Source organism: Scleropages formosus, unplaced genomic scaffold (genome assembly GCF_900964775.1).
Source record: "Scleropages formosus unplaced genomic scaffold, fSclFor1.1, whole genome shotgun sequence".
Classification (NCBI taxonomy): Eukaryota; Metazoa; Chordata; class Actinopteri; order Osteoglossiformes; family Osteoglossidae; genus Scleropages; species Scleropages formosus.
The window spans coordinates 23,615-49,664 of NW_021641041.1; the positions used below are offsets into that span (position 1 = coordinate 23,615).

General features: G+C 42.1%; 2 protein-coding genes and 1 pseudogene across 2 annotated transcripts; 1 reads left to right on the forward strand and 2 right to left on the reverse strand.

Moving 5' to 3' along the window:
* Positions 1 to 4,732: 4,732 nt before the first annotated feature.
* Positions 4,733 to 6,505, reverse strand: LOC114909739 (urokinase plasminogen activator surface receptor-like). The gene is made up of 4 exons (XM_029249544.1): positions 6,401 to 6,505; positions 5,864 to 6,010; positions 5,471 to 5,581; positions 4,733 to 5,126 (listed from the first exon to the last, which is right to left on the reverse strand). The coding sequence occupies exons 1-4, from the start codon at positions 6,420 to 6,422 to the stop codon at positions 4,918 to 4,920; spliced, it is 489 nt and encodes a 162-aa protein (XP_029105377.1). The 5' UTR covers positions 6,423 to 6,505; the 3' UTR covers positions 4,733 to 4,917.
* Positions 6,506 to 15,117: 8,612 nt separating this feature from the next.
* On the forward strand, positions 15,118 to 15,941 carry LOC114909720 (T-cell-specific guanine nucleotide triphosphate-binding protein 1-like; annotated as a pseudogene).
* Positions 15,942 to 24,076: 8,135 nt separating this feature from the next.
* Positions 24,077 to 25,448, reverse strand: LOC114909721 (urokinase plasminogen activator surface receptor-like). Its single transcript, XM_029249530.1, has 3 exons — positions 25,430 to 25,448; positions 24,938 to 25,084; positions 24,077 to 24,379 (listed from the first exon to the last, which is right to left on the reverse strand). Exons 1-3 carry the CDS (start codon positions 25,446 to 25,448, stop codon positions 24,234 to 24,236), a joined length of 312 nt encoding a protein of 103 aa, XP_029105363.1. The 3' UTR covers positions 24,077 to 24,233.
* Positions 25,449 to 26,050: the final 602 nt, after the last annotated feature.

Below are 26,050 nucleotides of genomic sequence, written 5' to 3' on the forward strand. Positions count from 1 at the left end.
AAATTCCTGGGATGTGAACTGTGGGCCGTTATCTGAAATGGCAATGTCTGGGATGCCCTGTCGCGCAAAATGAGCCTTCAGCTTCCTGATCACAGTAGCCGCTTTGGTGTCAGGCAAAAAATCTAGTTCCCAGAAATTTGAGTAGTAATCTACTGTAATAAGGTAATCCTTATTATCAAAGGTAAACAAATCGATGCCTACCTTGGCCCATGGCCTGTTTGGCATTTCGTGCGGCTTCAACGTTTCCTTCTGTTGGTTACAGTCCACCGACCGGCAGGTGTCACATTTTTGTATATACGTCTTGATTTGGTCATTCATTCTCTGCCAATAGACACACTCTCTGGCCCTCCTGAGGGATCCTTCCACACCTAAATGAAATGAATGGATGCGCTGGGTTATTTCTTTCCTTAGTACATCCGGAATGACAACCCCTTCGCCCCTGAAGACAATTCCATCCTGGTAACTCAATTCCTCCTGAAACAGGAAATAATGTCTGATCTCATTTGGCGTGTCTGCCTTTTCCTTTGGCCATCCATGTTGAATGGTTTTGATCAGTGTCTGTAATGTTCTGTCCTCTTTCGTGGCGAAACGGATCCTGCCAAGTCCGTCCTCTGAGAATGGGAGATGCTGTACCATGTTGACCGTCTCTATCTCAGTTTCTACAGATCCAGCGGGCGGACTCTCAGTCAAGTAGGCTCTGCTCAGAGGGTCTGCTAACACCATATCTCGGCCTGGAACATAGACGATGTCCACATCATACTTCTGAATTCTTAACATCATTCTTTGAAGTCTTTTTGGAGCGCTGAGCAGTGGCTTTCGCATTATGTTCTCTAACAGTTTGTGATCACTTTGTACAGTTACTCTCCGTCCATACGTGTATTGATGAAACTTTTCCATACTGAAAACTAGAGCCAAGAATTCTTTCTCTATTTGGGCGTAACCCCGTTCTGTTTGTGTTAATGCTCTGCTTGCAAATGCTACTGGCATACCTCCCTGCAGGAGAGCCGCACCAAGACCTGTGTCAGAGGCATCACACTGGATTGTAAGTTCCTCATCTGGGTTGTAGTATTTCAGCACTGATGCGTTTGCGATGATTTCTTTTATTTTGCTTAGTGCCTCTTCGTGCCGTGCTGTCCAACACCATTCTCTGTCTTTGTGGGTCAATTGTCTCAGAACCTCGCAATGGTCTGAGAGGTGTGCACAAAACCTCGGAAGGTAATTCACCATCCCCAACAGTCTCTGGATGCCTTTCACACCTGTTGGTTTAGGCATGTGTGTTATGGCTCGAACCTTGTCTGGATCTATCTTCAGGCCATCCGATGTCAAGAGGTGTCCAATGTAGGAGACTTCCTTTTGTCACAGTTTGAATTTGTCAATGTTAAGTTTAATGCCTTTCGCCCTGCATTGCGTCAGACATGCTTTCAATTTCTCATCGTGGTCTCGCTCTGCTGTTTCCGGGGTCTCTCCCTGTCTCGTAATAAGCACATCATCAGCTATAATGTATATGCCTGGCAAACCCTCCAATGCAAGTGTCAGCTTTCTTTGAAAGATCTCAGGAGCTGGGCTTATGCCTATCGACATCCTGAGCCATCTGTACCTTCCAAAAGGAGTAGCGAAAGTGGTGAGATAGCTGGACTCCTCCTCCAGCTTGACATGCCAAAACCCACTTTTGACATCACATACAGTGAACACTCTGGCTTTGAATAGGTCAGGGAGTATGTCCTCAGTGGTTGGTAGAGGAAAATGGCTGCGTTTTAAAGCTTTGTTCAAAGGTCTTGGATCAATGCATACTCTCAGTTTACAGTTGGGTTTCTGTACCACTACCATATTGCTGATCCAATCTGTACTCCTGTCCACTGGCGCAATGATCCCTCTCTGTTGAAGATCTTGCAGTTCTTCCTTCAGCGGTTTCATCATGGCTACTGGTACTCTTCTTTTTGGAAGTTGTACAGGTTTCACTGTGCTGTCAATCTCAATTTTGTAATCTCCTTCCAGGCAGCCATTACCTGTGAATACATCAGCATACGCTGTCTTTATTTGTTGCACTGACAGTGGGCTGCCAATGGGTTCCTCAGTGGTGACTATGCTGTCTATTGCTAAGATGTTCTCATAATGTACTTCAATTAGTTTCATGGCTTCACTCGCCCTCTTGCCCAACAGCGGAACAATACAGTTCTTATCCACCACCTGGAATTCCAGTCTATACAATTTCTGGTTTCTTGGATTTCTCAGTTTCAGCTTGCATTTTGCAATTGGTCTCACTTTGCTTTGGTTGTACATTACTAGCACAGTCCCTGTATCTTCTAGTTCTGCGTCTGGACTCAGCAGATTGATAGGAATTACGTTACAGCTAGCACCGCAGTCAATCTGAAATTTCACAAGTTCTTTTCCTACAAGCATGCCTGCAAACAGCCGTGTTTTCTTTCTTCCGTCTGTCTCTCGTTTGTTTACGGTCTGTGTGTCCACTGCACTGACGGCGAGAATGTCCTCATCCATCACTGAGGTGAGTCTCTGAAACACTGTGTACAGCTTTCTTCTTCCTCTGGTCTAACTGAGATTTACATTTGGCTGCAAAGTGGTTGCCCTTTCCACACTTTTTACATTTCTTCCCAAAAGCTGGGCATTTAGTTTTATTCCTTTCGTGCACTTTCCCGCAGAATTTGCATGAAATTGTATCGCTGGTTTCCTCCTGACCAGGATGCGCTGCTCCCCTCACTGTGTGCACTTCTTCCACCGCCGCCCCCGCAGTGGTTATACTGTTCTCTCTGGACAGTTCTGCTGCTCTGCACATTTGTACGCACGTCTCTAATGTCAGGTTTTTCTCGCGAAGCAATCTCTCTCTCAGTGCTGCGGCGTTAATCCCACAAACAATCCTGTCCCTTATGAGCAAGTTTTTAATTTCTCCGAAATTGCAGGTTTTAGCGAGAGTTTTCAACTCCGTGATGTAATTCTCAATTGATTGTCCAACTCGCTGGTTTCTCGTAAAGAATCGATAACGTTCAACAGTCTCGTTTATACTGAGAATACAGTGTTCATCCAATTTTTCTATAATGCTCTGTACCGTTCGCGCGGCTGTGTCACCCATCAGAGTGTCCAGCAGTTCCTGGCCGCTCCCGCCTATGACAGACATGAAAGGGTCTAGAGAAGCCGTGGAGAATGTTATGCTGCCTGTAACATCGTTCAGCATGACCGGTTTGGTGGTGGGTCAGTGATGGTCTGGGGAGGCATATCCATGGAGGGACACACAGACCTCTGCAGGCTAGACAATGGCACCCTGACTGCCATTAGGTATCGGAATGAAATCCTTGGACCCATTGTCAGACCCTATGCTGGTGCAGTGGGTCCTGGGTTCCTCCTGGTGCACGACAATGCCCCGTCTCATGTGGCGAGAGTATGCAGGCAGTTCCTGGAGGATGAAGGAATTGATACCATTGAATGGCCCCCACGCTCGCCTCACCTAAATCCAATAGAACATCTCTGGGACATTATGTTTCGGTCCATCCGACGCCGCCAGGTTGCACCTCAGACTGTCCAGGAGCTCAGTGATGCCCTGTTCCAGATCTGGGAGGGAATACCCCAGGACACCATCCGTCGTCTCATTAGGAGCATGCCCCGACGTTGTCAGGCATGCATACAAGCACGTGGGGGCCATACAAACTACTGAGTACCATTTTGAGTTGCTGCAATGAAATTTCAGCAAAATGGACTAGCCTGCCGCATCATTTTTTCACTTTGATTTTCGGGGTGTCCTTGAATTCAGCCCTCTGTAGGTTGATAATTTTCATTTCCATCAAACGATGTGGCATCCTTTCGTTCCTAACACATTACCCAGTCCATATCAGTATAGACATCCAGCATGATTTTTTTTCCCCATTGAGATCTGATGTGTTTTCAAAGTGTTCCTTTAATTTTTTTGAGTAGTGGTATATTCAATTTACAGTGGTCCCCCCTTATCCGCAGTTTCAGTTACCTGCAGTCCAGAAATGTTAAATGGAAAATTCCTGAAATAAATTCATAAGTTTTAAATTGCATGTCATTCCGAGTAGCATGATGAAATCTTGCGCTGTTTTGCCCGGGACGTGAATCATCCATTTGCACAGCGTATCCACGCTGTATACGCTACCCTCCCGTTAGTTACTTAGTAACATCTCGATTATCACATTGACCGTCACAATATCACAGTGCTTGTGTTCAAGTAACCTTTTTCTTATTTATTAAAAGAAATTTTTTAAAAAAAGTATAAATGGGAGGCATGGTGATGCGGCAAGTTCTGCCGGTGTGTATCTAGCAGTGTAAGTCACCTTGGTGTGTGGACTGAAGTCGCTTTGGAGAAAAGCATCTGCTAAATAAAGCAATGTAAATGTAAATGCCCTCTTTGTGAGTCTGGGGTTTGAGCCTCGCTTGCGATGCCTGTTCGCTGTGACCCCACTAGGGACAAGCGGTTGTCGACGATGGATGGATGGTGGGTGTACTTATATCCATGCTTTCAGGCATCCGTTGGGAGACTTGGAACATATCCCCGGCAGATTATGGGGGGCCACTGTACTTCCCACTAGGATATTAGACAAACAACAATACCAAAATGACTTTTCAGGAGGGAAATTTTATTCCACTTAACTCTCAAAAATAGTAAGCAGCCAACAACAAATATTTTGTCAAAACTTGAAACAACCTGAAAATCTGCATTTAAGATAAAATATACGAGCAGTAAAAAAAAAGGAAGTATACCGTATTGTGACAGCTACAAAAAAAGTAGAATTTTCCCATATAGACCAAATAAAATATAAGAATATATAGAAATTCAAAGCTGTTTTGCAATGACATGACCTGTACTTTGTAACAGTGTTGAACATAGGAGATTTGTATGCGTTATGTGTATGGAAAAATACCAGTGACCAGATTTCAGTGGAAACACTGTCACTGGATGAGGACAGTAGAGACCAGAGGCACTAGCAGGAGGAGGATGCTCTGCATGGTGCGCCGAGCATCATTGCACAGGTTTCCTTCACAGCAGTTCATGCTGACACCAACGCCTAGGCCAAGTTGTGCTGACAAGTCACCGGCAGCAGCACAAATATTTGAGGACACACAGCCTTTCATGGTCACCACCCCACCCTGTGCAGAAACTGAAAAAGAAAATGAATAGAGGGACTTGAAAAACAGTGATTTTTTTTTTTTCCTATGAAATAGTTGAAATATGCTTCAATGCCTTTTTTTACTATTAAAGAAATAACTTCCTATTATAAAAGTCTTACAGTTTTAGTGAGGTTTTCAGGGGTAACTGCTGTTCAGTGTACTGAGAGGTGGAAGAAGTGTGGAAAATAGAACCAGTAATTTTCATTCATGTGAATCATTTGTTTTTATCAGAATTCATTATCAAATTTGGTTTTAGTTCTAGCTACTATATCACTGCATATTTCTCCCCATTTGGTATGCATCAAACTGAAGTTGTCAGGCAGACGATTCCTACCAGTGGTCTTGAGGCAACTATTTTCATCTCCAACACAGTTAAGAATTGATGTGCAGTCATTGCCATTACAGGTGAAGCACCGCTTTCCATTTGGGGCATTTTTTGACCATGCTGTAATATAAAACAGTAGTAACAAGTAATTTACGAATATCAAAAGGACGACAGAGAAGGCAGCTACCACATAAATACCATGGTGGGTTGATTGCTATACATCTCTGTGATCTATGCCACCTTTTACAGTTCGACTGCAAGTTTTGCTTTGAATGCTGGTGTGAAATTGAGGGAACACTATTGTACTCTTGCACTATTTTATTTCTATGTAGACACGATTAAACTACATATGTGACAGGTGAGATTAAATATATGCAGGTAACGTCGATATTTGCATAATACCAGGGATGTTTTGAGAGTTGCAAAGGCCAGTGTTACAGCACTCAGTGTTCACTGCTGTCCTGGTGACTCCAAAATTGATGGAACCAGAGGTACATTCTTGAGGTTTTGCACAGGACTTTGCTGATGCTTCAGTCAACACAGAATTTCCTGGAAACCAAATGTACAGGTTATTGCAGCTGCACTTCAACTACATTGAACAAGGCAAAATAAGATGTACTTGCACTAATATTTTTACCTGAAGAAAAGATGTAAAAAATGAATCAAGTAATAGCATAATTAGTTTCATATCACGTAATATTATTTACAGTTACCAGAATAAAAGCATAAGAATTTACCTTAAAATCTGATGGCTTTATACGATTTCTTAACTGTTTGTTTTGTAATCTAGGTAGTATACTTGTAAGCATTTCAAAGATATAATTTAACACCAATTTATGCACAACTGCCAGTATTACTGGGAGATCAAAACAATTTTAGTAGCTTTCATTTTTCATATGTTACAGTAACCTCACAGACAGTACCAAAATTCATTCTCACCTATATACACAGTCGTAGTCATACTTCCACATTTGGTTTCATCAGACGGACAAGTTTTGGTGGTCTCTGTGCATTTTCCATTTGAGCCAGGTATACATTCGTAGCAATTAAGTGGATAACCTAAAAATATATTTTCGTATCATTAGTCAAAATTATAGCACAAGAACACAATGAACCATATATTCAACATAAGAGAAAAATAAAAGTTACAGTGTGCAGCAGTGGAGACTGCTTTAAAATTATAATTACTGGATTGTAGCAGTAATCCTGTTTATGCACATTTTGGTGCCGTTATACACACTCTGCATTGTGGCTACCCTGGTGTTGAGGTTTCTGTTCTACAGCAGAGGCACAACAATTGCAATTAGATGTATCTAATGACTTAACGGCATTTGGATAAAGATATGATACTTCAGTGTTACAAAAATAACCACAATGATCGGAGTAATATCAGCAAGCGGAGGTTTATGTTTCATGTGAATAAGCCTAAAGAGAAATATCTGAAGTTTACACAGTGTGAAAGAACAAGCAGTTAAAAATCCAGCCACCATCTGAATGTTTAAGAACAAGGAGGATGTGTTCAGCAAACTCTACTTTAGTACTGTACCTTTAGAGAAGGTTGCACAAGTGAGGATGACCTGGAGGAGAAGTTTCATCTTCAGTTCTTTGTGGTGCACAAGTGTGTGAGTCGTTTTATTTCACTTTTTTATACCCATCCGAGAAGTGACGCAGAAGAGAAGGGGTGCGTTTCCTGATAAACGAAACTGAATTTATGATATCCTATCCTTATGATATCCTGTATCCTGATCCTGTGTTGATGGGGATAAAGAAAAGGTTGCATTCCTGTAACTGAAACCTTTGGTTTATGCCAATAAAATATGCACTAAAATAGTAAAGTAAGATGAGCCAGTTTTTACTTATCTTTTCCTCTTGGCAAGGACAAATGAGAAAGAAGTAAATGAAAACATCTACTTATTGTAGCGTCCGGATGGGAATCCGACACGGACGCGGGTTGCTATTACGTCCGAACACGGAGGAAACGTAGAATGACCTCACGTGCAGGGTGATGTTAAAAGTGCACTGTGCGTATTGTAAGACACTCGGTGGAAGTGAAACAGGAAACACACGGTGTTTGAACTACGGCGAACAGTGAAACGCTACTCTGTGAGTATGACCGTAACCCCGAGATGTGACGAAATACCGGACTGGTACACTGGACCAGGACTGGAGCACAAGAAGCAGGAAGTGACAGGACGGGCACTCGGGAGTGGAACATGAACAGCTAGGAAACAGACTGAGGGAACAAGAGACTACTAATCGCCAAGAGGACACAATGGAACCGCTGATTAAGAATCCTCAATTGGTTCTGCTCCGCTGGCTCCTTTTATACCTCCGTGTCCTATGAGACTGTGAGGTGATACGTGAGTGTTACCTAGCAGCACTGAGTGGCGCCGCCGCTGACCAGGAAGGGCAGTGACCCCAAGGGACACACACACACACACATTTTCAGAACCGCTTCTCCCATATGGGGTCGCTGGGAACCGGAGCCTAACCCGGCAACTCAGGGCGTAAGGCCGGAGGGGGAGGGGACACACCCAGGACGGGACGCCAGTCCGTCGCAAGACACCCCAAACGGGACTCGAACCCCAGACCCACGGGAGTGCAGGACCTGATCCAACCCACTGCGCCATCACAGAAAATATCTCTGTTATAAGCGAAAATCTCTGTGGACTTGAATCCAGAAGAGATAGTCCATGGTGTCATTGCTGACATGAAAGCCTCACTCACACATCCAGGGATTTGCTATACACTGGCTGTTTTGCCTGGGTTTTATCTCATCCAACCATCAAGAGCTCTGTTGTAATAGGTCTTAAATGGACCATAAACACACTTGCCCAGAGGCTGCAAGCGATGTGAAGTATGGGTTGCAATTGTGAGCATGACAATATCTTATGTTTTTGCAGTATCTAGTGCTCTCAATGAAATGTGTGAAGGCCATGGAACTGGTCAGCAAGCTTCTTGATATGGCTTACAAGCTCCCTCTCTGTCTCCTCTGTGAAGACCCTCTTTGCTTCCGCTGTTCCGCTGTACCCTACAGTTTTTACTTCCTTCTTTTTAATGTACCTTTGCAAGGATGACCGGTCAATATTTCTGTCTTTTGCCGCTGATCTAATGGATTTTCCACCCACGGCATCAGTGAGTCATGGGTCATCAGTCATCAGTAAGAAATAAAGGAGCATATTGGCCTAATTTACCCATGTGTCAGGAGACTGAGAGAGAAATTAACCTAACATTAAGAGCACTTTTGGGACATTTCTTCAGTGCTGGGGAGGATTCAACAGTTCTGAAGCAGAGAGGGAGTTTGTTTCACCACAAACTATTATTGAGGTTCCTACTTTTCATTATTTAGAGTCTGCTTTTAAATAAAGAGAAGTGAAAGATTTTTCATTTCAAATATATTAAGGTTTGTAGATGTCTGATAGTTGTTTAAATGCTGTTGAGTTAAGGTGGCTGTTGGCATGGTATTTTCCCAACACAGAAAAGCTCTGTATGTGTTTCCTCAAGTGGTATTTAAACAGTGCTTGAAATATAAAACTCACTTTCACTCTCTGGTCCCTTTCACTGTCTCACTCATGCACACACCCACTCGGCTTTCCCACACCACAGGCAATTTTTTCATCACCAATTCACCTGAACAGCATGTCTTCTGCTTGTGGCAGGAAACCTACACCGACACGAGGACAAGCAAACTCCAAACAGACTAAGCAGATTCAAACACATGCCCAAACACTGTGTTACAAGCTGTGCCACTGTGACACCATATTATAAAACTGTGCCGAATATTATCAATGGATACTAGACAAGCGGATAAACTCAGTCCTTCCATTGATGTAATGCACTTTTTGTACTGTTTTCTGAAATGTACGTTGATTTGGGGACAAGCACCTGATAAATGAGTGGATGAAAATGTGACATTGAAGACAAGATATAATGTTTCAAATATAGTTACAAATATACTGATTAAATTTATAACTGGTGCTACAATGTTTGCTTTCTCTCTCCTTCCTTACAGCATTTCACAATAGCTGAGCTTGAGATTGAGCCTGTTTTGTAATTTACATGATATATGATGGATCAGAGGTACTAAAAAAATTTTCCATTTGAGAAAATTCAGACACAAAATAGTCAGCGATGCAAATTAAAAATCTCGCCAAAAGTTCAATATACTCAAGACTAAGGCCTATGACCAGTAAGAAAAAAGAAGTACATGATATTTTCTCAAGGGGGTGCGGTGGTGCAGTGGGTTGGACCGGGTCCTGCTCTCCAGTGGGTCTGGGGTTCGAGTCCCGCTTGGGGTGCCTTGCAACAGACTGGCGTCCCGTCCTGGGTGTGTCCCCTCTCTCTCCAGCCTTATGCCCTGAGTTGCCGGGTTAGGCTCCGTGACCCCGTATGGGACAAGCGGTTCTGAAAGTGTGTGTGTGTGTGTGATATCTTCTCTCAAGACTATAGAATAATGTAATAAGTAAAAGTACAATCATCCCATATATAAGTGATTTTAAATGAAGGTATAGACAATGTGAAGCAGTATACAATGATACAATTTGTACTTTTTAAACAATATCTAACATTGGAGAGGTGGAAATATTTTGCATATGGTTAAATGCCTGAAACAATTAACAAATTTAAATGTTTTTAAATATACACTTTCTGAACTGAATTCTGTTTGTGTAAGGGAACAAGATCCTGAATGTATGCAAATCACTGTGCGGCCTGGCCTGAACCCACACCGTTTTCACTCAAGGTGAGATGACTTACACTGCTAGATACACTACTTACAATGGGTCACTCATCCATACATCAGTGGAACACACTCTCTCTGTCACTCACACACTATGGGTGACTTGGTCACGAGTCCACCGGAACAGAATGCCTTTGGACTGTGGGAGGAAACCCACACAGACATGGAGAGAACATGCAAATAACATGCAAATGCAACACAGACATGGAGAGAACATGCAAATAACATGCAAATGCAACACAGACATGGAGAGAACATGCAAATAACATGCAAATGCAACACAGACATGGAGAGAACATGTAAACGCCACACAGACTGAGCAGAAATCGAACTCGCATCCTCTTGCCCCACTACTCCTTGTGTCACTGTTCCGCATACACTGTGACAGCAATTAAACTCCGCACACCCAGTATCTAGAGTTGGATCTGAATTCAGAACCTTGAAAGCAGCTCAGGAGTTTTGAGGCACTGTCCTTATTTGCTGCATGATTTTTGGATCTTTTCTACAAAAATAACAAGCTAGCACATTGTATCGGTCACCACTAAATTACCTAGGTAAATTGGTAAAATGATTTTCTATGGACTATTATGTCCAACAAACAGCACAGTGCAAGTTACCTTAATGTTTTACAGTCTACTGTCTCTGGCTCATCTTATTTTAGAGCACTTTTTCTTTTTAATCCTGAAATTTTGGTGCTGCTTTTCTATTCATGCCACTGTTGTCATCAATCTGTTTTTATTTTTTTACATTATGAGTATTGTTTTCAGCTACACGTTGTACTGAGTACTTGAACTGCAGAAATGTCTCAGAGTTTCATGGAAACAGATTCAAAGAGATGAACAAAGTATGCTGTAGACTCTGACCCACATGGCTGATATCTCTCGATCTTTAATGCAGTGCTGAATGAGAAACACGTTCTTAAAATATTAAAATTTGACTTTTTACTGTCACCAAGTGACTACTGACCAAATGATCAATCACCATTTGTTTTCTGCTGTATCAGTTCAGAAAGGGCTGTTCCACACTCTGCTAATTCTTACACTTGGGCACAATTTGATATACATTTACATTTATTCACTTAGCAGATGCTTTAGTCCAAAGCGACTTACAAGGGATACTATGTAGTGTTACTAGCCCACACACCTTATTCACCAAGGTGACTACATTGTAGATACACTACTTACAAGGGGTTACTCATCCATTCATCAGTGAAGCACACTCACTCCATGACACTTACACACTATGGGGGAACCTGAACAACATGTCTTTGGACTGTGGGAGGAAACCCACGCAGACACGGGGAGAACATGCAAACTCCACACAGACTGAGCAGCATCGAACCCACGTTCTCTCACACCACCCAGGCACTGTGAGACAGCAGCACTACTCGCTGTGCCACCGAAATATATGATTTATTGATTGAGAGGAGGGCATGGTGGCACAGCAGGTTTGGCCAGGTCCTGCTCTGTGGTGGGTCTGGGATTCAAGTCCTGCTGGGGGTACCTTGCGATGGACTGGCGTCCCATCCTGGGTGTGTCCCCTCCTCCTCCAGCTTTCAACCCTTTAGTTCCAGTATTCCATTTTGTTTGGTGAACAATCCTGTTTGTCATTTGCCCATCATTTCGCTGTTTTCTCTGAGTAATGTTACATTCTTCCTGTCTCAGCTCCATCTTTGATTCAATATCCATCTTCGAACCCGAAATTCAAAATGATTTTGTTATTATACCTATGTTGTCACTAACCCTTTTTCAGCCTCTTGAGTTCACAAATGACGAGACCGACTTCTGGGTTTTCCAATAACAACATTACATTTCATTAAAACACCAACAAAAAACATCTATCGCTCAACTCGTACACTCTACGAGGCAAACTCTTCTTCTCTGCTATATCGCATTTTTGCTAAAATAAAGAATGTTATTAACATATGGCCATCTAGTGGCAGTTCTATAGGTTGCATTCCAAATTGTACAATTTTAACTCACCGCCAACCACACACACACATTTTCAGAACCGCTTGTCCCATTCGGGGTCACGGGGAACCGGAGCCAACCCGGTAACACAGGGCGTAAGGCCAGAGGGGGAGGGGACACACCCAGGACGGGACGCCAGTCCGTCGCAAGGCACCCCAAGCGGGATTCGAACCCCAGACCCACCGGAGAGGAGGACTGTGGTCCAACCCACTGCGCCACCGCACCCCCTTTGCTAAAATAAAGAATGTTATTAACATATGGCCATCTAGTGGCAGTTCTATAGGTTGCATTCCAAATTGTACAATTTTAACTCACCGCCAACCACACACACACATTTTCAGAACCACTCGTCCCATACGGGGTCGTGGGGAGCCGGAGCCTACCCAGCAACATAGGGCATAAGGCCAGAGGGGAAGAGGACACACCCAGGACAGGACGCCAGTCCGTCGCAAGGCACCCCAAGCGGGACCCGAACCCCAGACCCACCTGAGAGCAGGACTGTGGTCCAACCCACTGCGCCACCGCAACCCCATGATCATCGCCAACCACTTATCAGCAATCACAAGTTGGCAACCAAAGACAAACACCGTTCCACACAACATCAAACAGCACCAACCCAAACAATGAAAGATACAACACGATATAGGCTTTCACATTTCTTTTTTCACTCACTGGCACTTTTGGTGGAACTGCTTGGAAAAGTGTGCCTGCTGTGTATATTATTTTGCCTGGTGAATATGTCACTTTCAGTGCATAACACACGCACACACTGGCTGAAACCTCTCATCCTGAGTGGGGTCACGGCAAACCAGACCTAACCCAGCAACTCAGGGTGCAAGGCTGGAGGGGGAGGAGACACACCCTGGACAGGATGCTAGTCTGTTACAAGGCACCTCAAGCAGGACTCAAACCCCAGACCCATCAGAGAGCAGGACCTGGTCAAGCCCGCTGCACCACTGTGTCCATTACAGCTTAATCATCATTTTCTCTATTCTCCATGAGCAGTCATTCAGTGGCTTTTGGAACAATACAGTTAAAGATGACTGGTTGGTCTCTACACTATTTTCCTACCCTAACATAAAATGATGATTTTTCACAGGTGTAAGTCATTTTCCAGCGTTAAAAAAATTTTTTTAAAAAATCCACTCTGTGACACATCTGATGAAACCTTGCTTAGTAATCTGAGGACACGGGAGCATGAGAGATTGATCCCAAGGGCAGGTTTTATTGAAGAGAATCGGGGCAGTGGTTCCTGCGGCAAGGTGATAAAGAAAAGCCATTGTTGAGGTCCATGTTGAAGCTGAGTTGGTGGTCTTGATCCGTGGGGCAATTTCAAAATTTGCAGGAGCCACAGTGACATTCTGCAGATGGCGTGGGTGGTGGATCTGGATTAATGCCTCCATTTGATTTGGTGCAGGTGTGCCTGCTTGAGCTGCTGGAAAGTGTTCTGGGGTGTGACACCTTAACATGAAAATTAAGTATTGGTTCTTCTGTCGGCTGTTTTTTCAGTTGATTTCATGCTGTCTCACGTTTATGGTTTCGTTTCCATTATGCTTTCTTTTCAGTCTTCAGAGTGGAGCTATTTACTTGGATTGGTCAGTTATGAACTTTGCCATGTAGCTCACCATTCCAGAGACCCTTTGAACATCTTTTTTTCCTCCATTGAACATGTTTTCTACAACTGAAATCTTTTTTGGGTCTAATACTGCCATGCCCATGCCACCAGAGCAACGAGGCACACCTGGGGCTCGGCAAAGACAGACGCATAATAGGCTGCAGCAGAACTAATGCTGATGTGGAATCTTGTTTGCCTTGTGCCTAACAAACCTAGTGACTCAACCTTCTTGGTTTCCCTGTTCTCTACCTTGCTCTTTAGTCTCCTCCTGACCTGATTTAACTCCCTGTGTTCTTTGACCTATTGCCTGTTACTTGACTATGCCTTTTGGATTTCCCTTGAAAAGACAAACTTGTGACCACGCTTCTTGGATTTCCCAAAATAAAAGTCAGATTGCGCTGCACTTGGGTCTGTCTACTCATTTCTGGAATGGAACATGGCAAATACCTTTACTGCTAATGATGTATCCAGCAATTAAGTTGTTCTGTTGACATTTTCCTTTATTCATTATTTCAGGTTTGCCATTATTAATGTTGCTAATGCCTTTCTCCATGTCATGAACAGGGATGGGAAACAGGAGGTAGGGGTTTGGACCCCAGTGCAGGTATGTTTATTTTGGGGCACTCATTGAATGAAACAGAGAACATAGGTCAAGGACAGGCGTGGGTCTTCTGAGGCGCAGACGTCATTTTCCAGGGTGAAACAGATCTCGGTAACCAGGTGAGCGAGCAAGCAAGGGTCAGAAGGCAGGCAGGCAGGCGGGCGTTGTAAGATTCTGCAACCCTGTGTAGTGACGGCACTCCTTTTATACCTGGTCATGCTGACTAGCAGCAGGTGCGGTAATTTGCTGATGAGGGCATGGCATGACACTCAAACTGTAATCATGTTGTTCTTTTGATCTTCCCCGTATGATTATATCATCAATTGAAAATATCAGATTAAGCTGTACAATGCTGAATTCATAAAGAATCATGTCAGAACCCTCAGGACTTAGTTTGACTGTGTGGAACAATGCCAGACACAGTACACTAAAGTACTTACAATCATTCCCCCATTCACAATGTAACACACACAGAAAATGGGCACTTTTAAATTCCCCAGGTCATCTGAAACATGTCTTTTCACTGTGAGAGGAAACCCCCTGAAAACTGAGGGGAACCTGCAAACTGCACATATTGAGCCAGATTAAAACCCATGTCACACTATGAGACACGAGCGCTACCCTCTGAGCTACTGTTCTTTCTTAGTCTGAGTCTTAGTGTGCTTTTCATTAGCTGAAATGGATTCAACCTCAATGTGTTAAACCTACAGTTTCCAGAATCAACCTGTTCCCATGACAAAGCTGCAAAAAATCAGCGAAGCAAAGATTCAGGAGATAAGCAGCACGGTGAAGTCACAAGTGGTCGCAGAAGTGGTGGCACAGATTCAGAACATGCTTGGACAGCTGATGTCCACCACTCTAGAGACTGCAGTCACAGGAGAGTCTGGGTCAGGGAAGTCCTCATTCATCAACGCTTTTCGGGGGATTTGAGATAAAGACCCAGAAGCAGCAACAACTGGTGTCACAGAGACAACCGGAGAGGCTAAGGTCTATGCCCACCCTAGCGTTCTCACTGTCCAGCTTTGGGATCTGCCAGGCATTGGAACACCTTCTTTTCAGCCCCAGGATGATCTGGATGCTGTGGGTCTATACCAGTATGACTTCATCATTGTGACATCTGAGCAATTCAAAGAATGTTGTGTAATCCTGCCAAAATGTGTAGAGCAAGTAGGGAAAAATTTCTACTTTGTATGCAAAAAAGTTGATAACAACATAAAGGCAACAAAGGTGCAGAGGTTAGGACTCCTCTACTGTATTGAATCAGATCAGAACCAACTATGAGGCAGGTCTCAGACAGTGTGGGGTTGACCATCCTCGAGTTTTCTTAATCTCATGGTTTAAGTCACAGTGCTTTGACTTCCCTCAGCTGCAGAAAATATTAGTACGCGATTGGTGTGCTACCCAACCTCACCTCCACTGTGAAGGACAAAAGGTAGGCACTGTCTGGGAGCTTGGGGAGAGCAGCCATGGCAGCATGTCTAGGAGCCATGACACCAGGAGGTGCTATATGTGGTAGTGTCCCTCTGCTTATGGATACACTGGGGTCCTACCAGTAGAACTTTGGCCTAGACACCAATTCCTTGCATCGACTGGGGGGCCTTACAGGAAAGTCATATGAGGTAACAAGTCATTTGGAAGATTGATGTGATATTTTTTCTTCCACGCGGCCTTCTAAGGTCTTGTAAAGTCTTTAATGTGTTTCATTTTGACAGTATCTGCTTTAAAATTAAATTTTCTCTGAAATTTTTATGGTTTCTATTGAATAATTATTTAAGCCTGTAGGCACCAGAACAATCTCTACTCCTAAAAGAGAGGTGTGCTCCTCCACAGGTCAAGAACTGTCTATGGATGATGTAGAAAGAATGCTTTTGCAGACTGCCAGGGGTTTACAGGTGCAGGGATATTGGAAAATTGGATCCCAGTTCAAGGCACCATCGCTTCAGGACAGGTCTTCATTGCCTCCTACTTGCAATTTGCATTTAATGACCTGAGAGGTGATCTGATGCTGAGAGGGTGATGCATAGAGTCCCGAATGAATCTGACCTGGAGTATCCAGGATACCAGGAAGATATTTCAGATCCAGGAGAATTCTTCGAAGACTGGTTGAGTTAAATTCAATGCTGATACCTGTCCAAATAATTTGGGTTTGGTGCAATGTAAATATGTCCATGTTTAAGTGGAAATCTACTGTAAAATCCCTATTTAACGCCCCTACCCATTTTTGAAAATACCCGGTATATTTTTTTTTGAGTAATCAGAAAAGAATGAAAAAAAGCTTACCGGTACCAAGTTTTAAATCCCATTCTCTTCCATAGTCCGTAACATGAAACAATCCACAAACACATTAATAACTATATGAGCACGTCAAACTTCCGTGAAAAACACTGATATTGACAACTGTATAACTGTATTAACACATTTACTTGTACTTGTGGCATTTGCATGAACTTTTTAGGGAGAGAAATGATGATCGATTACACTACATGACCTCTAATAAACGCCCCCCTTTTGGAAAATGTAACACCCCCGAGGACGTTAAATAGGGATTTTATGGTATCTTAATTTAGGCTGTGGGAAAATGGCAGGAGGTATACAGATGCATATTTGACACAAATCAATATTATACTACAAACAGTCCTCGAGTTACGAACGTCCGACTTACGTTCAAGCCGTACTTACGAACCACCCTCTTACTGACTGGAAGTTGATTTCTTTGTCACCCTTCAGTAACAATCAAATGAAACTTCATTGTTAAGTTTATTATATTAAAAACTTGAGTTACTCTATATTCGTAATAATAAACGGGCGTCACTTTGCCAAGCACATGAAAACATTGCGCATCTACAGCGGTTTGTCGGCTCATGGGTGGCCCGCATGAGGCCAGGGTAGGACAGATTTCCTTCTTTTCCTGTTAACAGTGTCTCGTGTTACTGTATTTGGCTTTAATTTTTTTGTTTTTACCCTCCTAACCATGACACCAAAGCGTAAATGTGATGCAAGTGCTGGTGATGCATCTGAGAAAAATTAAACAGTCACGATTGAAACTAAAGAGTAAATAATGAAGCGAAAGATGAAATGCCAATGAACATTGGAAAAGCAAATGTTAAAGTTTCTTTAATGTTTGTCCCTTTCTCTCTCTGAGAGAGCACTCGGTTACAAAAGACATTTTTTCCCAGTTGTGGAATCTCACTCCAGACAACCTCCCCCACTCTCTGCACTTCCAAGTCCTGTCTCTCATTGTTCCCCAGTCCCCTTCCACATCTCTTTGTTATCGACTGCCCGCCTTTTCCATCGACCACGATTTCAGATCCTCGCCTCTGTTGCTTTATTGATCAACCGACCGTTCGCCTGTCCCTGACCACGAGAAAACATCTAGTCCTTTGATTCTGAATAATCGAACCTGCACTTGGGTCCAGCCTCCTCTGTGTCCTCTGTTCATCATGACAGTAGTAACATTTATTATCTCTTTCTATGTTTCTCTCTATTAAAAGTACTGTAGTTACATGTACTATTATATTATCATTACATTCTATTATTATTACTTCATTTTTATATTAAAGATGTTTTAGTGTATTCGAAATGTTTCTTATGCATAGAAAGGTACACAATATACTTAGAGAAACATCTGACAAACTGACATACCTAACTGTTCGGACTTTTGTCAAAATCCAGACAGAGTGAGGACACGGAACTCGTTTGTAATTCGGGGACTGCAACTACAACTATAATTGAATGATGTGCCCTATATGTATATCAAACATACATGTAAATGCCCAAATACATAACTTTGAAAGTGTCATGGTTCACAGTAATATGCGTGTCTTTGTTTACACTATATCTTGTCTAAAATAACATGAACATTGTTTTTAATGAACCAATTGAGATGCTGCTTAACTGTCACTGAGTACCAGAAAAATTATATTTTTCATATTACAAAATGGCAAAAAATGCTCTCCAATAAAACTTTATGCAGCACAGCTGCCTTAAGCAGTAAGGTGGTAAACAGAGCTGATGACAATTGGATGAAGCATTCCTTCAGATGTGCGTGAAGCTGTTAAAAAAATATGCGTTTCTTTTTCACACATAGCATACTTCATTGTCTGAGTAAATGGCAGTGGGCCATGGCCAGCTTGAGGCAGGTCCTTTGTGTGCCTCCTGTTTGGCTTTTTGACAGTCTGCTTCTGTCCAGGGGGGTGCAGTGGCGCAGTGGCGCAGTGGGTTGGACTGGGTCCTCCTCTCTGGTGGGTCTGGGGTTTGAGTCCTGCTTGGGGTGCCTTGCGGCAGACTGGCGTCCCATCCTGGGTGTGTCCCCTCCCACTCTGGCCTTACGCCCTGAGTTGCTGGGTAGGCTCTGGTTCCCCGTGACCCCGTATGGGACAAGCGGTTCAGAAAGTGTGTGTGTGTGCTTCTGTCCACCTGGTTTCTTCCTCTGCCTATACCTTGGAATGATATTTGCAAATTGACTGACCCCTGCCTGTCCCTTTGAATAAAGAAGCACCTGTGATTTAGTCAGTTTGCTGGATTCCTGTGTTCAACATAACACACGCTACATATGCCCATTTGCCAGTAAATAAAGAGTAATGAAATGGCGCAATATCGGAAGCAGCGCATCTTCAGTGTCGTTTTACTGTAAACCAAAACTGTAGTGTTGAAACTTGTTCTTACAAATAGCTGAGTCACGCCTACACACACTAAAACCACTTATCCCAAGCAAAGTCATGGCAAGCCGGAGCCTAACCCGGAGGCGCAGGGGACACACCCCGGGCAGAGCGCTAGTCCATCGCAAGGCATCCCAAGCAGGACTTGAGCCCAACGCCACCAGGAAGAGGGACCCGGCCAAAGCAGCTGGGCCACCGTCCCTCCCCGAATGATGCCTACTACTAAAAGATTATTTGATGATGTGGCTCGATAAAAGAACGAAGTTAAGACTTTTTGAAAGTGAACACGTGTAATAATTGTAAAACATTTAATTTTAGATATTGTTTGAATATTATAACACTCGGCGACTATACACTAATTCTGAACGTGTCTGTGTGTGTGTGTGTGTGTATGTTGGAACGATCCGGCTAATGAGTTAGCCCAGATCCTCACGTGGATTCCAGAAAGGCGTATAATTATATAAATCCAGACGGACACGGACAAAAGGAAGCTCTTCTTTTTAATATCTTGTAGGCAACTATGCATGACATATTTCACACAGCTGTCCTTACAATAAAATAAACAACATTAAAGCAATCTCCAAAACGTGCGAGGCACAAAATGTGTACACGGCCAAGTATATCAGCCTGCGCGCGCGGGAGCGAGGACCGAGGGGGAGGAGCAACCCCTTAGTCTCCACCATGATACGTCATCATTACAATGTGCTGGATATTTTCTCCCCTCGGGGCTTGCCGCAGGCTGGATTTTGTACATGCGCACTGGAGTGCATCAGTCTGCTTATAAGTTTCACTTGTGTTGGCTCCAGTAAGAAAACTTGGAAAATGTTTGAAATCAGCCTCGACGGGTATCGAGTGTCATTTTCTTTATCTGTAAGTGTCTAGGTGAACCTTACACGAACGCTCGGTTATATAGTTTCAGTTAGAATTCAGTCTCATCATTATGCGGGACCTAGTCATTCATTGTGCCGGTAAATCGAAAATCCGTAACTATAGTATCATCTTTTCCTCCTACTAGTCTCCGCGCGAGTCTGACCATAAACTATGATTAGTACTCTTAAATGTTTCCTATAAGAAATGGTATTTCTTAGATGATCTTCATCATACTCATGATGAAAGAGACAATGCGTGTGGTACAATAAATTAACTTTTTGAAAACTTTTCTCTCTTTTTTTTTTTTTATTTTCCTGAAGGGGTGTGAAGCGTGTTCGTGAAACGAAACCAAACTGGCAAAGTAGTTTGACTTGAAGTCAGTCAGCGCTGCGCTCTTTGCGCTCAATCCCGGCAACTGCAACCATGATGTTTACATTTACATTCGCATTTATTCATTTAGCAGATGCTTTTTGTCCAAAGCGACGTACGTCATCTCAACAACGGCACAGTTTATTCATTACATTAAGAAAAAGAGACATAGCAGCTGCAGACATGTGTGACTCAAGCAAACCTAGTTTTTTACCTACCGCTTGCTGAACTGAGGTTCATCGTTCAAGTAGGTGCATAAAACACAGGATAGACAAATCCTGATACCCTCCTACCATTTTTTTTATTTTTTTTTATATTAAGATACGCAAGCAAGCAAAAACAGTGCCAGAGTAGTGGCTGATAAAAGGCTTTATCTGGTGATGGTCGTGAAGTTACGGTGCATTAACATTTACACTGTACATGAGCTGGAGAGATCTTGGGCAAAATGGTTCTGGAAAAAGGTGAGTTTTCAGACCCTTCTGGAATGTAGACAGTTTCTGCAGTTCTGAATGAGAGGGGAAGGTCGTTCCACCACAACGGAGCCAGAACCGAGAACCTCTGTGCTTTACCTTTCATGCCTCATGTTATTTGCCTATAAGAAAATGTCAGCAAGCAGCAGTGGTTCTCTAAGCACACAGTGATGACCACACTAACAACATTTCACCAAAGTCTACCAAAATTGTCTGAGCTGCCCTGCTAGATGTAACTTATTTCAGAAATGTAAAAATGTCTGACTTTTGAATTTTTTAACAAGTAGGCCAACTTTAATGTTGGAATTACAAGATGTATACATAGGACAGAAGACATCTCGTGCGGTTTTGGAAGCTTTGGGTTGTTTGGGGGCATTTAGTGAGACAGAGCTTCCTGAGCTGGATGTGACTCATTTCTCTGTAATATGGGGGTGTCAAGCAGGTGCCCAGGCTCCCACCAACCTGGCATGGGCAAGCAAGCTTGAAGTACAGACAGATGTGATAGGTCTTTCCACACTTGACCATCTTTCATGCATTTTGGATGGAATACCAACAAGTTCCAGACTTTTTTTTTTTTAAATTAAAGATTCAAAAAAGAACCCTAATATGATTGCCATTATCAGTGACTTGAAACAGAAAAATGTTCAGTTTTCCTCTTACTGCGGCATTTAGCTTTAACATGCTAAGCAGGTTTTGCACTGCTGTTGACTCATATTTACTGCCTGGAAACCAAAGCCCAAAGTAACTGCCATGCACAGTCAGGCTATGATGTTATCAGTACTAGTCACAACCCCTTCCCCTACCCGAACCCTTTCCCAACACAGAAAAGCTCTGTACGCTTCCTCAACTAGTAATCAAACAGTGCTTAAAACATCACAGAGATCACTTTTAACTAAGCGCCTGTCCTAGTCATTCTCCAGATAGTCTGCGACCCTCACCCTGTCACGGAATCACTGGGCAGGTACACCCTGGATGAGACGCCAGTTCCGTGGAGGGAAGCCATACACACACCACAAGCTTTTTTTATCAGCACCTGAACTGCATCTATTTAAATCATGGCAGGAAACTCACACAGACACGAAGACAAGCAAACTCCACACAGAGTGAGCAAATCCAAACATTTGTTGATGTAATGCAATTTTTGTATTTTCTGAGATGTATGTCGCTTTGGAGAAAAGTGTCTGCTAAGTGACTGACTGAATATATGACATTAAAGACAAGATAAAAATGTTACAAATATTGTTATGTATCTTACAAATATTGTGATTAAATTGATAATTGCTACAGTGTTTGCTTTGTCTCTCCTTCCTTACTGCATCTCACAATAATTGAGATTTTGAGCGTTAATTGCAAATTTATTTAATTCCAGGATGCATGACAAATCAGATTCTAAAATAATTTTAGAATTAGGAGAATTCAGACACAAAATGGTCAGCAATGGAAATTAAAAATCTCACCAGAAATTCAAAATACTCAAGACTAACATGTATGATGAGTAAGAAAATTGGAAGTACACCATATTTTTTGTCAAGACCCTCAAATAATGTAATGATAAAAAGCTAAAAATACAAACGATCATCCCAGATATGTGATTTAAAATGAAGGTACAGACAATGTGAAGCAGTTTTATTAAAACAATTTTCCATTTGAGAAAATTCAGACACAAAGTAGTCAGCAATGCAAATTATGCAAATTAAAAATCTCACCAAAAGTTCAATATACTCAAGACTAAAACCTATTATCACTAAGAAAAAAAGTACACCATATTTTCTCTCAATACCATTGGAGAATGTAATAAATAAAAATACAATCATCCCATATATATAAGTGATTTTAAATGAAAGTATAGACAATGGGAATTGTATGTAAAATCACTGCACAGCACGGCCTGTGGACAGGGTTTGAAAAGAAGAAAGAAGGTGCAGAACAGTCTGGACTAGCTCTACATTTTCAATAGAGGAGGAAAGCGGAGGCCAGAGGCACCAGTAGGAGGAAGATGCTTTCCATGATGCGCTGAGCATTGTTGCACAGGTTTCCATAACAGCAGCTTATGTTGACAAGATTCAGGCTAAGTTGAGCTGAGGCGTCAGCAGCAGCAGCACAAATATTTGAAGAAACGCAGCCTTTCATGGTCTGCTGTGCAACTTAAACAAATCACAATATGTATTAATAAAAACAAGAAGATTTCGTTTGCCCCGAGACAGTGAAAAGGTGCTATAATGCCTGTAAATCATTATTGTGGCAAAGTTATGATTCTGATTGTTCTTTTATTGTGTACTGTCAACGTAAGGCAGCTTACATTAATTGGTCTGTACTCTAAGCAACTTACTATTGGCATAAAGCTTGTTGTTGCATGTTATACTGGAGCAACTAAGAGTAAGTACCTTTCTCCTGGGTGTTACAGTGAGAGCAGCACTTTCCAATATCAAGACAATAAACGTGACCACTATGCCACTACTTGTTTCAATAAGTTAAACACAGCACGTCAAGCAAATATTTCAGAAATATAATGAGTGAGTGCTTAATAATAATAAGCTAGTACCGAGTGAAACTAGTTTCACTGCAGCCGAGGACAAAATGTGTATTTACTCAAGTAAAGAATTTTTAAATGTGAAAGGCTTTCGATAAGTTTTTGGCAAGAATCACAAGTGGGTTCAGTCAACACTAAAATGATTTAAACTGATTAGCAGTTTTTTACTTGCAGATTGTACTGTATTTGCAGTGATTTAAAAGGGAAACACATAGTCTTACAACAATTAACAAACAATTAATTAAATGTAACTTGCATTGTTACATTTGTACACTAAGCTATACTTTCAACTGTCCAGCTATTTATACAGCTGGGTAATTTTTACTGGAGAATTCAGGTTAAGTACCCTGCTTATGGCTCTACAGGGACAGGATTCTAGTCAGGGTCTGTTGAGTGGAAAGCAAAAGTTGTAACCCCTACACTCCCTGACCCCATGTATGTGGAATGGGAGAAGTGTTACTCAGATGTAAAAAAGCCTAAATCTCAGCTGTGGCTTTTGAATGAGGTTTAATCACAGTTTAGCCTCTACGATATTCAGACTCGGCTTTTACTTTCCGCATTTGTTCTTCACACAATTTCTGCACAACTCGCCAGCAAAGTTTATAACAAAAAAACACTACTCGTGAAAAATTTGCAGCACAAACCTTACACTCTATATACCGGACATAATGGCATAACTGGAAGTACCGTAGAAGATGCATTTCTTCAGTTTTACTCCTACTTTAAAACATTTTGTGAATTAGCTGAAAAGAATTAGTGTGAATTAACAGAGCATTTGACTTAAGTTGGTGGACCTTTTGCTCTGCATATGAAAAGATGTGGAAAAATAGCAGAGATGTGATTTTTACCAATGAATCATCTATTCTTAACAGAAGTCTTGGTCTGATTTTAGTTCCACTTCATACATTGCTACATCATTTTTTTCCCCATTTCCCCCTATTTTGTATGCATTTAACTTGCTTTGCTACTCAAAAGATTCTTACCTGTAGCCGTGATGCAATTGTTTTCATTTCCCAGACAGTTAATAACTGACGTGCAGTCATTATTGAGGTCACAGCTGAAGCACTGTTTCCCATTTGGGGAATTTTGTGCCAATGCTTAGTAGGCAAGTGCAATAATAAGTAACAAGTACTGAAACAAAAAGATAACAGTAGTAACTGCCACTACTGAAATACTGACATGGCATAAACACCAGAAACGTAAGGCAAAGATTACATTAAATTTTACCATTCTTTTTTTCTGTCCTTCATGGGTTATATTTGTTATTACAGTTTGCCTATAATTTGTGTCCTCAAAGCATGTGAAGTTGCGGGAACACTATCCTACATGTTACCTAACACAGGGACAACCAAAAGTTGTTTTTCCTGTGCCGTATCTTTCGATTTTATAAAATACAATGTTATATGAGCTTATCTCATGAGACTAGTTCTCTTTAAACTGTCACTTTGAAGTCACCCGCTGTAATAAAGCTCCACAAGCTCTACATGTTTTACCTAACATTTACTACACAATAATGTTCCCTTGGCTTTAAGTCTATGGGGAGGATTAATTATCAGCTGCAATTTTAATACTGACTGTAGACATGATCAAGCCATTTATGTGTCAGACGTACACTATAAATGTATATCGCAGATTAATATTTGAATAACAAATACCAGGAGTGCTTTGATTGTTGCAGAGATCAGTGCTACAGCACTTGGTGTTCACTGTTGCCCTGAGGATTCCAAAATTAATGGAACCAGAGATACATCGTTGAGGTATTGTGCAGGACTTTACCGATGTTTCATTCAGCACAGAACTTCCTAGAAACCAAGAAAATCACTACAATTGTGTTTGTTAGATTTAAAAATGCTAAATTACATGAAAAAAAAATCATACTAATATTAAGTTACTGTAAGGGCTGACATTAAATAATGAAGGAATACAATAAATTGCTACATGCTATTAATTATTATTTGGAGTAACCATGTTGAAAGGTTGAAAAAACAAAAACATGTCTTTGATTTTCCTAGCTACTGTTTACAAAGTCTAGGCAACATACAAATATATATTTACAAAGATAAACATATATTTTATAAACTTGTCACATAATGTTTCCAAGCAGTTACCAATTGTATTTTCTTTACTTGAGTATTTCCTTTATTTACTCCTCTGTTTCACCCTCATGGACAGTGTCACATTGCAGTCCTACCTTGGAAGACAGTAGTAATTGTTGAACTTTGACAAGTGTTTGCATAGGATGAACACACTGTAGTCTGTGTGCATTGTCCATTGGAGTCAGATGTGCATTGGTAGCAATTCAGTGGATAACCTAAAATAAATATCTGTTATTAATAGAAATTATATTGTCACGACTCACAGTGATAATACCGCTCCTGGCCAGAGGAGGCGCCACTCAGTGCCCCTGGCCCAGACCCATGTATCTGTTCACAATCTCATAGTCTGCCGAGGTACAAAAGGAGCAAGCGGTGGATGACCGATTGCGGATTCTTTCTTAATCAGCATTTTCATTGTGATTTCCTTGCGATTAGCAGTCTCCCGTTTCCTCAGTTTGTTCCATAGGTGTTTATGTTCCAGTGGGGGGTGCGGTGGCGCAGTGGGTTGGACCACAGTCCTGCTCTTCGGTGAGTCTAGGGTTCGAGTCCTGCTTGGGGTGCCTTGTGACGGACTGGCTTCCCCTCCTGGGTGTGTCCCCTCCCCCTCCGGCCTTACGCCCTGTGTTACTGGGTTGGCTCCGGTTCCCCGCGACCCCGTATGGGACAAGCGGT